This window comes from Oryctolagus cuniculus, chromosome 4 (genome assembly GCF_964237555.1).
Source record: "Oryctolagus cuniculus chromosome 4, mOryCun1.1, whole genome shotgun sequence".
Lineage (NCBI taxonomy): Eukaryota > Metazoa > Chordata > Mammalia > Lagomorpha > Leporidae > Oryctolagus > Oryctolagus cuniculus.
This window is the reverse complement of record NC_091435.1, coordinates 4,773,360-4,790,736: the sequence shown is the minus strand read 5'-3', so window position 1 is coordinate 4,790,736 and position 17,377 is coordinate 4,773,360. Positions and strand designations below refer to the sequence as shown.

Here is a 17,377-nt window from a genome sequence, read left to right as displayed (position 1 = left end):
ATAGACTCGTTTATTGCTAGTCTTTTTTTAAGATTTATTTTTTTATTTGAAAGTCAGAATTAGAGAGTGAGAGTGAGCTCCTGCCCACTGGCTCACTCCCCAAGTGGCCACAACCACTAAGGTTGAGTCAGGCAGAAGCCAGGAGCCAGGAACTTCATTGGGGTCTTGCATGTGGATGTCAGAGACCCAAGCATGTGGGCCATCTTCCGCTGCTTTCCCAGATTAGCAGGGAGCTGGATCAGAAGTAGAGCAGCCAGGACATGAACCAGTGCTCTCATGAGATGCCAGCGTCACAGGTGGCAGCTTGACCTGCTGTGGCCCTTGCTTCTTTTCTGAAAATATTTTACATATCTCTTCTTGCATCTCCTATGCGTTCAGTCATTGTGTTCATCCAGAGCTTTGAATTCTGGAAAACATTAAGACAGCTGCCTTATACCCTTGCTAATGTCGACATCTCTGCCTTCAGTCTCTTTCCTATTATGTCTGTTCCCTCGTGCTCATGGTTCATGTTTGCTCGCTTCTCGTGTCTAGTAATTGTTTATTGTGCAAAGTACACTGTGGATGCGCTGTGCTATTGAGATTCTGCATTTTGTCGACTTCCCTTTGAATATCATCGCCAGTGTTGTTCTTGCAGACAACGAAGTGACTGGTGGAGAAGTTTCATATCGTCAAGAATCTCCTTGGTCCTCTTCAGGGATAATCTAGGGTAGCCACTCTTCTAGGGCTGGGTTAGCCCTGTGGTGAATGTGTGGTCTTTCTGAGAGTCCAGCTGACTCCCCAGCCTCTGCATCCTGGCTACTCGGAACTCCAACACGGCCTGCCACGTGCAACCTCTACCAGATCTCACGGAGTTTCTCCTGCGTGTGGAGCATCGTGCCCAGCTGCGTGCTGTAAAGGGGGAGAGCTTGCTCTCCACTGCTCTCCAATCTCCGGTACCCTGCCCAGGCATGTCCAGTCCCCTCGGCAGCTCTAAGGTTTTCATCCTGCTTTCTGCACCCAGAAACATCCCCGTGATCCAGGTGGACTCTGCACCCCTCTGCCGTCATCTGGACAGTGCTCCGCGTAGGCACCTGGGGAATCTGGAGCTCACCTCCCGCACTTCCCTTCTATCAGGGATCACAGCCCTGTGCTGTGTGTCCCACTGGTGGAAAACAGCGTTTTCACAGATCTTTTTGGTCTCATTTTACTGTTGATAGCATGAGGATAAATCAAATACCAGCTACTTTGTAACAGTCCCATTAGATACATTCTTTTTGTCATTCCACTTATTGGATCCAAAAGGTGTCCCCTACAATTTCCAATTTCTAATCATTCCTGCGGGCTCTATGTCCCGGAGCCCCACGCCATGGCTCCCGCACTCCCAGGAATACATTCCAATGGTGCAGGGAGCCCCACGGCACTCCTCGGCCTCAGGGACTTCGGGGCTCTGCTGAGTTCCCTGTCCTGGCACGCGGTGTTTCCCTCCCTGCTGGCTTATGCCCATAGGCAGACAAGTGGATGCTAAACATCTGGGCACAAAGCAGCACCGTCCCCTCTCCAACGTGTGCCCCCACCCCCCGTCATACCGAAGTCCTGAAAAGTAGGGAAGCATGGAATTGTCTTGAATTGCTGCACATTCACCCCCTTTCTTTGCTCAAGTTCCTCTCGTCCAGCACTCACTGTTGGTCACTGCTCGAGGTCACGGACAAAATCCATCTTCCTGGACCAGTGACCCACTTCTCCTTATCACCGCCTCTTCCTTGCTGGGCCTCCTGCTTTGCTACCCAGAGCTCCACAGGCCACTGGGATCCCTCCATGTTGTTGGCCACTCCTTTTCCCACCCTGTCTCCTTGCTCATCCCTCCTCTTATTCTGGAAGCTGACACTGCGGGCTGCCTTCAGCCATCTTTCTTTTCCCCGTCTCCCTCTTGCTTCTTCTTGGCCTCTGCGGCAGACATCTGAGTTTGCTGCATTACTGGGCATGACCTGTGATTCCTCTGCAGTCCGTCACTCTGCAAACACATTGTGTCTCCTGTGCTCCCAGACACACTGCAAATGCAACAGCTTCCCATTCGCTTCACAGTTGCTACCTCTGTCCAGTGCATTTTTCTCTGCCTAAACTTCTGTGACAGCCTCCTAACCACTGTCCCTGCCTTCCAGCCCTACCATGCGTCACAGAGCCGCTAGTGTGATAATTAAAGAGATAAATCTAGCCACAATGCTGCCCTGGCTAATGGTCTCTCTGCATTTAGAAATAAATTAATTCATTAAAAACCCAGGCTTTAAAAATAGCTGCACAGTCAAGTTACCCAGGGCGCCAGGGTGGCAACTTGGTTGTATATTAGAATCACTGAGTTATTCTACCAAGTCTCTGGTACCTCATGCCACCTAAGGAGGTGATGTTTTCACTAGTGTGGGTTACAGCCTGGACCTGAGGGCTGTATGCAAGCTCCCCATGCAATCCTAACGTGTAGCAGAACAGAACAGGGACTCACTAACTAGGATGGGAAAACAAAGTAACAAATGAAGAAGAACCCAGCAACTGCCAAGAGAGGTGAGAGAGAGAGATGGCTCTACGGCCAATCATCCAGATTGACTTGATCTGGGTTGGGACGGGCAAATTCCTCTCAGCATTTCCTTCAATGCCCCCGGGGATTCTGCAGCCCGGTCCACACCAGAGCCACTGCTGCCCACGCCGGGTCCACACCAGAGCCGCTGCTGCCCACGCCGGGTCCACACCAGAGCCGCTGCTGCCCACGTTGGGTCCACACAAGAGCCACTGCTGCCCACGCGGCTCCTCCCGGCTGACTCTTGCAGGCTTGCCTCCAGGCTCCCTCCCCTGCTGAGTGGTTTAATATAAACTCCACCCATTTGCAGACCTATCACCGGGAGCCACACTGATCAGATCGGTTTCCCCAACAGTGAGGCTCAGTGTTAGCTCATCCGACCTTCAATCTGGTTGCTTCTCCTGCAAGAGCAAGTGACACACAGGGCGTCCCTGTAGGGTTTGGGTCTCGCATTTATGGTCCCTGACCTGAATCCTTCAGAGCAGATCATATCAAAGTCGGGCTGACGGACTGTTTCGCCCTTCACAGACGATGCCAGGGGCAAGTCTGCTCGTACGAAAACGCTTGAGAAACATGGCAGGTTGGCTCCCATTTTCATTTGTCTTTTCAAAATAGCAGAAAACATTGAGTGCCCCAAATCTTGTACTCAGATGAGCAAGGCAGAACGAGAAGGCTGTCACGGGGGTCTTTAGTTGTATCTGACGGGAGCTCCATTTTCTTACGGATTCATTTTTGGGTACTTTTTTGTTGCTGTCTTTCAGAAATACCAAGTTGGATTCTAGCTGTGCACTCCTTTCTTGTGTTGCGCCCGTTTGCTCAGAGAGGAAGGAAGGGTGCCCAGAACACTGAGGTGGGAATCCTGGAATCCGCTGCTCCGGGGTGTCTGCCCCAATCCGCTGACCTGGGCACAGCAGGGATCACACCCTCTGCAGAGCCCCACGGAGCCCAGTGTCTGGGAACCCAGAACCCATGTTCATACTCCTCTTCAATCTGGGCAATGTAGATGAATGTTACACTGGGGGATGGGTACCACCTCCTCTTGGGGACGCAGAAAACCCCCAAATATCCACTTCTGACAGACAGCGGAGAGTGCCAGTTGCTGATCCACAGGACAGCTTACTGAGAATGGGGTGACTTGCATGAAGATTTTAAATAAGAGGGATGTTTGCCTTGTACCATTGCCAGTATGATCTACAAGTTGGACCCTCTTAAGTTGATTTTTCCATAAATACTGCCATGCTCTGCTTATTTTAAAAATGTTGCAATAACTTCCCCCCACATAATCAAAGATTTCATGTCACATAGGAGAGACAGGCAAGGAAAACCACATTTTAAAAACTAAAACAAAAAAATATAAACAATTTCTATTTTGTCTCATGACTCTTGGCAAAAACTGCAACACCCTCCTATGGCTCTGACAGATATCTTTCAGAAAAACCAGTGATCTAAATGATAAGGAATATTATAAATACAATACAATAAATAAATGCCTACAGAATTAGTGGATGGAAGTGTAGGAAAAAGCCTACAGAGTTAGTGGATAGAAGCCCATGAATGAAATACCGCATCTCTCTCCTCTTCATTCACACATTTCTTAGCTGAAACATCATATTTTAGGTCAAACCTTGGCTTGGAATTTAGGGGAATTCTGGTTGGTTTCCATAGCAGCATGGTTTTTTAAAGGGATGAGAGCAAGTCTCTATGGGTTCTGATTACTGTCACCGTATCTCCTGCTACGCCACCTTCAGACATCAGGGAGCTCAGCTCTCTCTGGGCCGCGCACTCCCTCCCAGCCCCTCCCGCCTCCCTGGGCTCACCTCTCACGATGAGCTGGCTCTGGTGTTCCACGGCCGCCGCCTCGTTGCGGGCGATGCAGGTGTAGTTTCCGTTGTGCATCAGCGACAGGTTGGAGATCCTCAGGGAGCTGGTGAAGTCGATGTTGTCGATGGTCACGCCCAAGCTCGCGGGGATTGGCCGGCCATCCTTGTGCCAGGTGATGGTGATGGGCAAATCCCCCGAGACCACGACACAGGGGATGAAGACCCGCTGCCCGATGGAGAATCTCGGGAACTCGAAAGGCTGGATAAAGGGCGGGACTGGGAGGACAGGAAAGAGTAGAGAGGGAGAGATAAGAGCAACCGTGAATGCGTTCTGCATGCTCTTCTCCCCTCACCTCTGTACACAGCACTGAGCAACAGGGACGAGCCTGAGACGGCAGAGCAAGGTCGCTCCTGGTTCCTTACATTCGCTCGTCTCTCGAAACGAAAAGCACGGCTCGATGTGCGTTGCTGCAAGTCAGCTTAACGTAATGAGTTCAATGACCGATTTTTAATTCAACAATCATTTTTGAAGGGAAACATTTCAGACTGTGAATTTGCAGCATAAATACTGTGGAAGAGGAATCTGGGTTTGGTTTCCCCTTAAAAGCTTTTATCACAGCACCCAAATTCTTATTTCCCCTTCCATCTGTACAATACCTTGAAAATATGAAGGTACTTCAACAAGTCTGTGGAAAGCAGAATTAAAAGATTGGAACCAACATAGCACAGTAAGTTAAGTTGTACATATGAGCACTGGTTCGAGTCCCACCTGCTTCACTTCCGCTCCAGCTCCCTGCTAATCTGCCTGGAAAAGCAGTGGAAGATGGCCCAGGGGTCTGGGCCCTGCACCAACACAGGAGACGTTGATGGCGTTCTCAGTTCCTGGCTTTGGCTGGCCTAGCCCCAGCCATTATGGCTGCTGGGGGAGTGAACCAGCAGAAGGAAGATTTCTCTTTTCCTCTCTCCTCCTCCCTCTCTGTCTCTCTCTGTAACTCTGCATTTCAAATTAGTAAATAGTTGCAACAAAAGATTTTCAAAAATTTCATGAAAATGTGCATTAGAAAAAAACTACACATGGATTTCAAAAACTTTTGGACCAAAATAAACCTTTAAATTCTGTTTTTCCACAACCTTATGGAAATACTCTCCCACACATGCCCTAAATCTTTTAAAGACGCAAAGATCCCAACTCCATTGTTAGAAATCTTTTCTTCACCCCACTAAGAGCAACACTTCCGTGCCGTACTTATGTTGGGCTAATCGCATCGTCACTTCTCACCCCTTGATTCTACACCGAGTGTACAACCTGAAGTTATGAGCTGGTTCATGGCAAGTTGTCAGCTGTGTGGAGCTGCAATGCTAGTGAGGACGAGGCTGCAGCCTGGCCAGCAGGGACACGGCTCCTCTTCGTCCTCTGGCCTCAGTGCCTCCCTAGATGGCCTCCAGCGAATTAGGGACATGCACAGAATAAAACGGAGCCGGAGGAGCCGACTTTGACTCCTACCTATCACTCAAGGTCAGGTTACTAATGTGCTCTTCCCAGCATCCCTCAGGGGTCTATATTGAGAGCCTCGCTCTGCAAATGAGGACACTGGCCCTCAGGGACATTCTTGTGCCCTTGACCTTGAAACTCGTTTGCGGTTCAAGCCACATCCCACTGGCTAATATCAGAATCTGCATGTTGAGAATGTGTGTTTTTACATGCATTTGTTTTTTTAAAGAAAAAAAAATTTTAATTTTATTTTTACTCAGAGGCTTGGTCTGAAGGTACAAACTCAGACTATTAGACAGTAGCCTAATAAGAATAGGTACTGTTTTATGGAATGAAGTTAATAAACCATACAATCTGTTTATTAATCAGTTTTAACCACAAACTCAGGAAAGAGGCAAGGGATCAGCTGAGAAATATGAACAAAAAGCCATTCATTCATTCAATCAACAAATGCTTATTGAGTGCTTAGTGTGTCCTTGCCAACACAGCCTGTGCTGGGCACACGGTGATGAACATGGATCCCAGCGCCCGCCCAGTGGATCATTCATGCACGGTTGTAGAAGGTGCATTGCCACAGAGCATAGAGCATGATGTGCTGTTTCTGCTACTTAATATCCTTGAGGCTACAGCTATCTGCTCTTAGCGGCACCTGGGAGCCAGAACCCAGAGCTGCAAATGCAGCCAGCACTAGAAGACACAGAGTATGCAGGTGGTCCACGTTAGGTCTCATCAGAGAAATAAAAAAAAAAAAAAAAAAAAAAAACTAACAAATAGATTCTGCAAAAAGCACCAGCAAGCAAAGTCTATGCCACAATCATGGATTCGCAGCACTGTGACGGGAGAGCTTTGGGGATCTCAGCGAGCTGACTCGATGTTCCGGGCAAAAGAGGTTGCACCTGGTGCTGGCACCTGCACAAGGTGAGAGGCAGGTGTGCTCACCCGCAGCCACAATTTGCTGCACCGAGTGCCGCGCTGTACAGCAGGTGCGCCTGTGTCTTTAAATCTCACTCCAAGCAGCACCAGTGTTTCCTATACATGTAAATATCACTGACAACTAAAACGCTTCCACATTTCATTTTTTAAAAAAATCATACATCTTGCTTGGTTTCTTACACATAAAAGCTGGCTCTCAGTGTTATACAAACCCTGACACTTGCTATGGGCTTGGTGCTTTTTTATCGGAGCTGCGGATCATTTATCTGAGATGAGAACGTTGGAGCCAGGCTGCCTGCGGTTGAGTCCAGCTGTGCTACTTACTGTAGTTCCCTAGCTCCTCCGAGGCCTCGGTTTCCTTACGTGTAAAATAAAGCCTTCCGACCTGGGTTCTGAATGAGTGAGCACAGTGGTGCAGGAACCTGAACTTGCAACTGAATCGGTTTCTTCTTTTTCAGAAGTCTTTTGGATGAGAAAAAAGTGTTAACTTGAAAGGTTACTGGGCAAGGGGAAGGACTCTTTTCTCCATCAGCTACAATAGGGAGGAGTACTATAGAGGGACTGACTTCTCATTCTTCACGTCAAGACAGCACAGCTGTTGACCCAGCTGTTTAATGATAAAACAGTATAGGATTAGGCTGTCACTAATCCTGAAATATAAGAACGCCCCTCACAACAGAAGACAGTCACAGGGAGAGGAGGGTCACGAGCACCCTGTGTTCAAGAACAGGAGTCGGAAGTAACTACAGAGGCATCAGTGCTAAGAACAATGCTAACACAGAACCCCAGGCTCCCATGGCTCCAATACGGTATGGATAACTCCCTGGCTTAGAGGAGTCTAAGGCATAGAATTAAAATTACAGGAATAAATTTCAGAAACTGGAAACATAGAGCAACACGGATGAAAATCAAGACGGTGCCTCTGATGCCTCGCTCACAGATCTTGGAGTAAGGCACTCAGTCTCGCACACCTCACTCAGAGCCCCACGGGGTGAGGAATTAAGAGCAAATGATGGCCGGCGCCGCGGCTCACTAGGCTAATCCTCCGCCTTGTGGCGCCGGCACACCGGGTTCTAGTCCCAGTTTGGGCGCTGGTTCTGTCCCGGTTGCTCCTCTTCCAGGCCAGCTCTCTGCTGTGGCCCAGGAGTGCAGTGGAGGATGGCCCAGGTCCTTGGGCCCTGCACCTGCATGGGAGACCAGGAGGAAGTGCCTGGCTCCTGGCGCAGTGCGCTGGCCATAGCGCCCATTTGGGGGGTGAACCAATGGAAGGAAGACCTTTCTCTCTAACTCTGCCTGCCCCCCCCCCCCCGCCAAAAAAAAGAGCAAATGATGAGTAGACCCAAGAAGGCAGCACACACAGCACCTGCGTGACGGGCTTCAGCTGAGAGTTGCAAGTCTGTAGCATAAAACACCCACGCGTTTTTTAGCGGGTTCAGAATCTTAGAGTCTTTTAATTCATATGCATAAGAGATATAAAGATGGAGGCAAATATAAACCAAGTGACCAGCAGCCTCTTCTCATGATGCAGGGAGAGTGGAGCCACCTGTCTGAGACAGATTATCTGATTCATTATTATCCCTTAAATCAGGCAAATCCTCTCAGTCTTTCTGACAGGGAAACCTCGTCATCTACAGGATCAGAAACTCCAAATGAGAGGCGCATCCGATTTTGCCATAGCCTTCCTATAGGAAGTGTACAAATACCTGCTAGCTATCACTTATTGTTAGACTTGGGTATTTTATGCCACACAATGGTGGGAGATTTTCTCTGGGGGGATCCAGAGCCGTTGAATGTGGCCCCACATCAACACAGAGTCTTGCTGCTTCCAAACTCTTAACAACAACGAGAAATCAGGCTAATATATTTCCATGTTTTATCCTCAAAAGTTGTCTAGTACTCATATTTCTCCTAGGGAATGAGTGGAACATACAGAGGACTCACGGTGGGGAGTTGGTCATCCCTGGGGAATTGGTGGTGCTGTCTTGACCCAGTTTAATTTGCTCTGTGGATCCATTGCTTCGCGTGTGACCTTGTGACAGGGTTGTAGGGCTCAGGGCAGTGCTGGCAGGGGGTTCCTACCACAAGCCCAGCACAGAGTGTGCTCAATCCACATGGTCCCCTCTTGTCTGGAGCCTGCTGGGCCCTGGCCACAGTCTAAATTAGGGACAGACAGCAAACAGCTGAACGAAATCTCCCATATTTTCCCTCATTTCTGTAAGTGACTTGCAGAACGGTTCATGATGAAAAACGAGTTTTGTTGGTCCATTCGTCTATCACAGACGCTGTTGCTGTCCCCAGACCTTGTAGCATAATGCTACAAGAAGTGGAGTGCAGAACTATCCACTAATTTAATTTCTCCTGGACAAATACCCCGGATGGTATTGCTGAATCATGGTAGTTCTATTTAAATTTTTTGAGGAACCTCCATACTGGTGTCCATCATAGCTGGACCAATTGACCTACCCACCAACCGGGTACACAGGTTTGCTTTTCTCCACACCCTCGCCCATCCTTATGTTTTGGCTCTTTGAGAACAGTCCCCCTATGATAAAATCATATAGGCCAAATTTCTCAGTTCCCACTGGAGCTGAGCACAGACAGTCAGCAGTGTAGCTTGGCCGCCTGTCACAGGAACACCTCTCCCACAGACACTGCTGTGAAAAGTAGATCTTTTCCCAGAAGCTGCTGTGGTGGGTAGCAGCGCTGGGCCATTTTAGTTTCTGATGTTTCCTAATGCATGCAGTGTTCCCCCATAGATGCGTTGTCCTTATTTTACTTGATAAAGATTCCAAAATGGCCAAGGCAGCGTTACAGTTTTTTTCTTTTCATTATTAGACTCAAATTATAAAATGTTTATATGGTAAACATGATTTGATATTATTTCTAAGTTAATTAAATGGCCAGTAAAAAACTCACAAATAACTTTTGTCACCACCTCTGCTTGCTTATGGGAATGTGTTTAAGAAGCCTTTTTTAAAGATTTATTTATCCACTTGAAAGGCAGAGTTACAGAGACAGGAAACACACACACACACACACACAGAATCACGCCCCAAATAGCCACAATGGCTGGGGCAGGGCCAGGCCAAAGCCAGGGGCCCGGAATTCAATCAGGGTCTCCTAGAAAAGTGGCAGGGGCCCAAGCATTTGGGCCACTTCTACAGCTTTCCCAGGTGCAGGGAGCTGGAGCAGTGGGACTCGAACCGGTGTCCATACAGGATCCCACATCACAGGCAGCAGCTTAACCCACTGCCCCACAATGTCAGCTGGCAAAATATCTTTTTATTTTAATTAATTAATTTATTTATTTATTTGACAGGCAGAGTGGACAGTGAGAGAGAGAGACAGAGAGAAAGGTCTTCCTTTGACGTTGGTTCACCCTCCAATGGCCGCCGTGCTGTGGCCGGCGCACTGCGCTGATCCGAAGGCAGGAGCTAGGTGCTTCTCCTGGTCTCCCATGGGGTGCAGGGCCCAAGCACTTGGGCCATCCTCCACTGCACTCCTGGGCCACAGCAGAGAGCTGGCCTGGAAGAGGGGCAACCGGGACAGAATCTGGCGCCCCGACCAGGACTAGAACCCGGTGTGCCGGCGCCACAAGGCGGAGGATTAGCCTATTGAGCCACGGCATCGGCCCCAAAATATCTTAAACACAGACTGTCCTATGAGGGTTTACAAGAGCTCACAGATACCCATGGCAAAGGGAACATGAGAGTGAGTGTCTCGTGCGTTTGAAGAATCACACATGAAGTGTGAAAGAGATGAAGACCTTGGGTAAGTGGCTCGGCCACTCCCGTGGGTGGGTACGGCTCTTCCCAGTCACGTCTGCTCCCCGTCCACCATGGCCTTGCTTTCTCCTTCTCTCTCCCACTTTCCCCTTCCAAATATCTCCAAGGCTCCAGCTCTCAGTTCTAGGCGTTGACTCCTTGCCTAAGTTTCCAGCCACCAATTCCTTCTCAAGTTTCATGTCTGCTTGTTCACTTGAGTGCTGATAGCTTCATCTAAACGCCCCTCCCAAACCAAGAGCATCATGTTCCTCCCACAGCTACACTTCACCTTCAAGTCCTGCTCCCGGCACCAACAGCCGTGAGCCACTCAGAGGGAGGATGGCGTTCCTGGGTGTACATTTCTCTCCACCTCCGACCAGCCTCAGAGGCCACTCTGCCTTCTCTACGTCATTCCTCGCATGTCTGTGTATGGTTCCTTTGTTCCAAATGTGCTACAAACCCTTTGATTGAGACATTTTTAACTGGGAACTATGTGGTCTTCCTATCTTTAAAAAAAAAAAAAAAAACAAAAAAATCTCCTTTTACACTGCAATCCACCTCAAGGAGATATTTCAATTACTGCATGGCAAATAGAATCTGAACATGTTTATTTTCATGCAAAATTACTTTGGAGGCCAGGAGGCCAGAGCTGTAGCGTGGTAGGTTACGCCTCTGTCTGCAGTGCCGGCATCCTATATGGGCACCAGTTCTAGTCCCAGCTGTTCCACTTCTGATCCAGCTCTCTGCTGTGGCCTGGGAAAGCAGTGGAAGATGGCCCAAGTCCTTGGGCCCCTGCACCCACGTGAGAGACCCAGAGGAAGCTCCTGGATCCTGGCTTCCAATAGACACAGCTCCGGCCATTGCAGCCATTTGGAGAGTGCATCAGGAGATAGAAGACCTCTCTCTCTATGTCTCTCCCTCTCTTTGTCTGTTAACTCTGCCTCTCAAATGAATAAATAAAATGTTAAAAAAAATACTTGAGTCCACACAGAGCTTTTGCCTTAATACACATTTTGCGTGAAGGTTTTCAACTGCCCTCATATAACCCTCGACCGAGTTAATTTTCCTGAACACTGCTGTGAGAAGACCCCTGGGCTCCGACTACTGTTCTACCTCCAGGACGGAGCAGAAGGCGCCACACTCCACAAGATCTGTCTCTTGGAAACTGGGCCTCTGCTGGCAGTGACAATGCTTTGTTTCAGGAACTCTTGAATGGGAGGGATGTACCCAGGCCCCATCTCTGCCCCACCCCTCTCCCCGATCCCTCTCATCTCATGACGGGAAAAGTCAGCTCAGCAGGACCTGCTTTCGAAGGCCTTTCCAGTCTGAAGACACTTTTGAGACAGAGTGTGATTCACCAAACACAAAACCTTGCTGCAGCATCAGTGATAAAATCAGGGCTGCCCGTGCCCCTGCCTCCGGGCACCACGCTGCCCGTCTGCGCTCCTCCTGCTCATGGTGGAGTGGAGCAGAGGGAAGGGACGTGTGGCTGTCTTCTCATTCACTTGGACCCCTACCTACATGATGATCAGCCTCCTTCCAGGAATACATAATCAAGGGTAGAACAGTCTGAAGGTTTAATTTTGAGATTGCTGCTCACGACCTTAAAAACTCTCTTTTTATTTTTATTTTATTCATTCAGTTCCCCAAGACCAGCCTGAATTGAAATATATTCTTTATCTCTCATCTATAGACTAAATCGGGGTAAGAGAAGCTATCTCGCCTATAATGATTTCTAAACGAGATAGTTTTTATGTAGAATGCTTATTTTAGGCTACCAAATTGTAGGAAGTACTACACAGCCATACACTTGACAACATAAAGAAAAAGGAAATTACTTTTTCTTAAAATTGCTTAAAGTCACCAATATGTACATGGGAGACAAAAGTATTTCAATTAAAAAAAAAATTGAAAGAAAAAATATCCCTAAGGAATACTGTAGAATTATAATGTAGAGAAATAGGAACTGTTACTGTCTTCTGTAGGAAAGTTGCAAGGTCGACAGAAGGGAGGGACAAGATGACATGCTTAGAGTTTGGGATGCCTTTTTATATCATAAAATTCAACATTTAAAATGGTATTAATTTGTTTGACAGGCCAAGAGACAAGGAAAGAGCAAGAGACTGGCAGAGAGAGGGAGAGAGAGAAAGTCCCCGTCTACGACTTCACTCCTCCAATGCCTACGATGGCAGGGCTGAGCCAGGCTGAAGGTGAGAAGAAACAACTCCATCTGTCTTCAGTGGGTGGCAGAGACCCAACCACTAAAGACATCTCCACTGTCTCCCAGGTTCTGCATTATCAGGAGGCTGGAATCGGGAGCCAGAGCCAGGAATCGAACCCCAGTAATCCAATACCCAGTGCGGGATGAGGGTGTCTTACCAGTAGGCTAAAACACCCACTCCTTCCACGGCACTTTGAAGAAAAACGGTTCCGCTGTAACTTGTCAGAGATGCTTGACATGAGACATGCGGAAGGAGTGTGTGTGTGTGTGTGTAGGGAAGGTGCTTTAGAGCCATAATCGGAGGACTCTGAGACCAGCAGGGTTCCTTTACCAGTTTAAAGTGATGAGCAAACACAGAGTCCATGGAGGTTCTGTGCTTACATGGCGTCAGCACAGACTGGGGGTAGGGCAGGTCACTCCTCTGCTGTTTCCACGGAAGACTGTGTAATGTGAGCCAAGCTAACCTGTCTCCCTCACACTGCATGAACGCCACTGAGTCAGCGTGACATCAAGAAAAGGAAACAGCTCAGGTTGTGCTCCTTTGGGCGGGGAAGGGGGAAGAGAATTGTCGCCCCGATGGGATGTGATGATGTCACTTGTGCATGAGAGCAAAGTCGTGTGACTGCAAACAGAGGAGATGTCAGCTGTGCTGAAAGAGGGATAAGTAAGAATCACAACGTCGCAGACACGCACCTTAAAATTAATTTTCAAATAAGCTTCTTGACAAAGATTGCTAGTAAGAGCAGCTTGTGGCTGGCGCCGCGGCTCAACAGGCTAATCCTCCACCTAGCGGCGCCGGCACACTGGGTTCTAGTCCCGGTTGGGGCGCCGGATTCTGTCCCGGTTGCCCCTCTTCCAGGCCAGCTCTCTGCTGTGGCCAGGGAGTGCAGTGGAGGATGGCCCAAGTGCTTGGGCCCTGCACCCCATGGGAGACCAGGAGAAGCACCTGGCTCCTGCCTTTGGATCAGTGCGGTGCGCCGGCCGCAGTGCGCCGGCCACGGCAGCCATTGGAGGGTGAACCAACGGCAAAGGAAGACCTTTCTCTCTGTCTCTCTCTCTCTCACTGTCCACTCTGCCTGTCAAAAAAAAAAAAAAAGCAGCTTCTTGACTTGAAGAGTATCTTCCAGGACTTTGAGCTACTAAAGGTCATCCCATTTGATGAGCTTGACTAGTAATTACAACTGACTTAAAGTGGCCATATTTTTTTAAGGTTGCTGAAATATGTCACAGTAAACACAGGGGTGTAACAAAGTAGTTATGGTATTCCAACAAGGCTAGAAGTCAATTAAATTATTCTGACATGTATCAGGGCATTGAAATATGGCAAAATGAAGGAGCGATATTCTTAAATACAAGAAAATACAGAAATAAAAGCTTTATCTCTATATAAAGGGTCCTCCAAAAGCTCATGGAAAAATGTGTACTGTTAAAAAAACTGTTTATGGATTTCAAAGTTTTTGCCCCAAAATAAATGTTTTTAAAACAATATTTGAGAGCCGGCACCATGGCTCACTAGGCTAATCCTCCGCCTGTGGTGCCAGCACCCCGGGTTCTAGTCCCAGTTGGGGCACCGGATTCTGTCCTGGTTGCTCCTCTTCCAGTCCAGCTCTCTGCTGTGGCCCAGGAGTGCAGTGGAGGATGGCCCAAGTGCTTGGGCCCCTGCACCCACATGAACAGGAGGAAGAACCTGGCTCCTGGCTTTGGATCAGCACAGTGCGCCGGCCGTGGTGGCCATTTGGGGAGTGAACCAATGGAAGGAAGACCTTTCTCTCTGTCTCGCTCCCTCACTGTCTAACTCTGCCTGTCAAAAAAAAATATTTGAGAGAGAGAGAGAGAGAGAGAGAGAGCAAGAGCGAGAGAGAGAGAATGAATTCCCATCTACAGGTTCACTCCTCAGATGCTCACAACAGCCAGGGTGGTCCAGGCCTGTAATTTAGGAAAATCAGTCCTGGTCTCCCAGGTGCACGGTAGGGACAAATCCCCATGAGCTACCAGCTGCTGCTTCTAAGAGTGAAGAGCAGCAGGAAGGTAGGATCAGGAGCAGAGCTGAGCACTGAATCCAGGCACTCTGACATGGGATGCCGTCATGTACCTGACGTCTTAACTGGGAAGCCAAATGCTTGACTCTAAACTTAACATTTAATTCCATTTTTCCATGAACTTTAAAAATCCCCTTCCTATACCCCCCTACACACAACATTCATATCAACATATCTGTGTAAAACTAACTACAGTGAGAGAACACATAAAGGTATTTTGGCCAAAGGCAAAATGCATATACAATGGCAGTCCCATAAAAATACAGTGCCTAGTCGAGCAACATTGTAGATATTTTCATTTATAATAGAGCCCCTGGCGATTCCAATATGACTGACTAGGGGAAAATTATCTTGATTTTGATCAGGGAAAGACAACAGAAGAAAAGTGCAAGACGTGCATTCACAGGGGAGTTGGAGAGAAGTGTGCAGTGGAAATTCTCCAGAAAGAAGAGAGATGCCATGGAGCCGTATAAACATGCAACAGCTACACCACACACAACTCCCTCAGCAGGGGCTGGAGGAGACACCAGCTTCCAAGAGCAAGCCCACACCTCTGAACACCCACTGAAGGAAGACACTCCACTAAGCCACAGAGGCACAGTTCAAAGATAAACACCATCAGAGGAGAAGGCTAACAGGTATTTCCATGAATGTCTGAAAAATAAATGCAGACATATAAGAAACATGAACAAGGAAGGCAGTAAGACTCGCCCAAAGGAACAAAACAACAGTTCAACATTAGAATGTGAAGACAAAGAGACTGATAAAATGCCTGAAAATAAATTCAAGAGAATAATCATAAGATTACTTATAAACACAGAGAAACAAATTTATGAGATAAAGAAGTCCATACATGATATGGATGAAAGATTTTGCTGAGAGATAGAGATATTAAAGAGAAATAAAACTGAAATATTAGAAATGAAGAAATCAATATGTCAAATAGAAAATACGCTGGAAAGCTTCAACAACAGACTTCGTGAGGCAGAAGAAAGAATATCTGAGCTTTAAGAAAAATCTTTACAAATAGCTCAGTCAGACAAAAAGAAAGGAAGAAAAAATCAGAAAAAACGGAAAATAGAGCTGGAGATTTATGGGATAGTATCAAATGATCAAATATTTGTGTCCTAGGAGTTCCTGACGGTATGGAAAAAGGAAATGGATTAGACCTATTCAGTGAAGTAATAGCAAAAACTTCCTTGGTTTGGAGAAAGAAAGGATTATCTAAGTCTAGGAAGCACATAGAACTCCAAATAGACACGATCAGAAAAGATCCTCACCATGACTCTTTATAGTCAGACTTTCGACTGAAATATGAAGAAAACATTCTAGAATGTGCATGAGAGAAACGCCAGGTTACTTTCAGAGGATCCCCAATCAGACTTAGAGCTGATTTATCATCGGAAACCCTGCAGGCCAGCAGAGAATGGAGAGACACAGTCCAAATTCTAAGAAAGAAATTGTCAACCCCGAACACTGTATCCAGCAAAACCCTTATTTATAAATGAAGGTGACATAAAGACCTTCCAAAACCAATGGAAATTTAAAGACTTTGTCATCAGTTGTCTGGTCTTGCAAATGATTTTTAAGGATGTAGTATACACAAAAACAGAGGATAGTCATCATTATGAAAGAATGTGAAGGCAGAAAATATCCCAGTAAAAGCACAAAGGAAATCCAAATCATAGGAATATTTATGGAAAAATAGTAGAACAAAGTCACTGCTTATCAATAACCTTAAATGTAAATGGCCTAAATTCTCCAATTAAAAGACACAGACCAGCTGAATGAATTAAAAAAAAATACTATGTTTCTAAATCTGTACATATGAAATACATGAAACTTGTACAACTTAGATAAAATTAAAAAGAAAAACAACGACCCATCTATTTGCTGCCTACAAGAAACACAACTCACCAACAAAGATACATACAGATTGGAAAGAGAAAGGACAGAAAAAGATATTCCACGCTAACAGAAAGTGTAGGTATCCTAATATCAGAAAAAGTAGAATTTAACAATAATGTTAAGAAATATAAAGAAGAGTGTTATGCAATGATCTTTATTCATTATGCATCTTTAATCATTATGTATTGATTAAGGGATCAATTCAATAGGAAGATGTGACTATCATAAATGTATATGCACCCAATGCACGGTGCCTGACTATTCAAAACAAATGTTAATGGACCTAAAGGGAGATACAAATCTAAAACAATAGTAATGGGGGACTTCAACACCCCACTTTCATCAATGGACAGATCAACTAGACAGAAAATCAGCAAAGAAACAACAGAGGTAATCTATACTGTGGACAAATGCACCTAATTGATAGTTGAAGAACCTTTCATCCTGCAGTTGGAGTGTACACATTCTTTATTCAGTGCATTGAACTTCCTCTAGGACAGGCCATATGCCAGGCCATAAAACAAGTCTCAGAAAATTTTTAAAAATTGAAATCCTACCATGTATATTTTCTGACCACAGTAGAATGAAGCTGGACATTAACAACTTAACAATCTCCAGAAAATATGCAAACATGTGGAGACTGAACAACACACTC

The 17,377-nt window shown here is 46.8% G+C and overlaps 1 protein-coding gene across 3 annotated transcripts in view; it reads right to left on the bottom strand.

Annotated features, from left to right (window-relative positions):
- The window catches only part of DSCAM (DS cell adhesion molecule), a 722,199-nt gene that overhangs the window by 263,759 nt on the left and 441,063 nt on the right, over positions 1–17,377 (bottom strand). For all 3 annotated transcript variants that reach the window (XM_070071799.1, XM_070071800.1, XM_070071801.1), the window contains exon 9: positions 4,363–4,641. In XM_070071799.1, the coding sequence (XP_069927900.1) occupies positions 4,363–4,641 (279 nt within the window). The remainder of the gene's footprint in view (positions 1–4,362; positions 4,642–17,377) is intronic.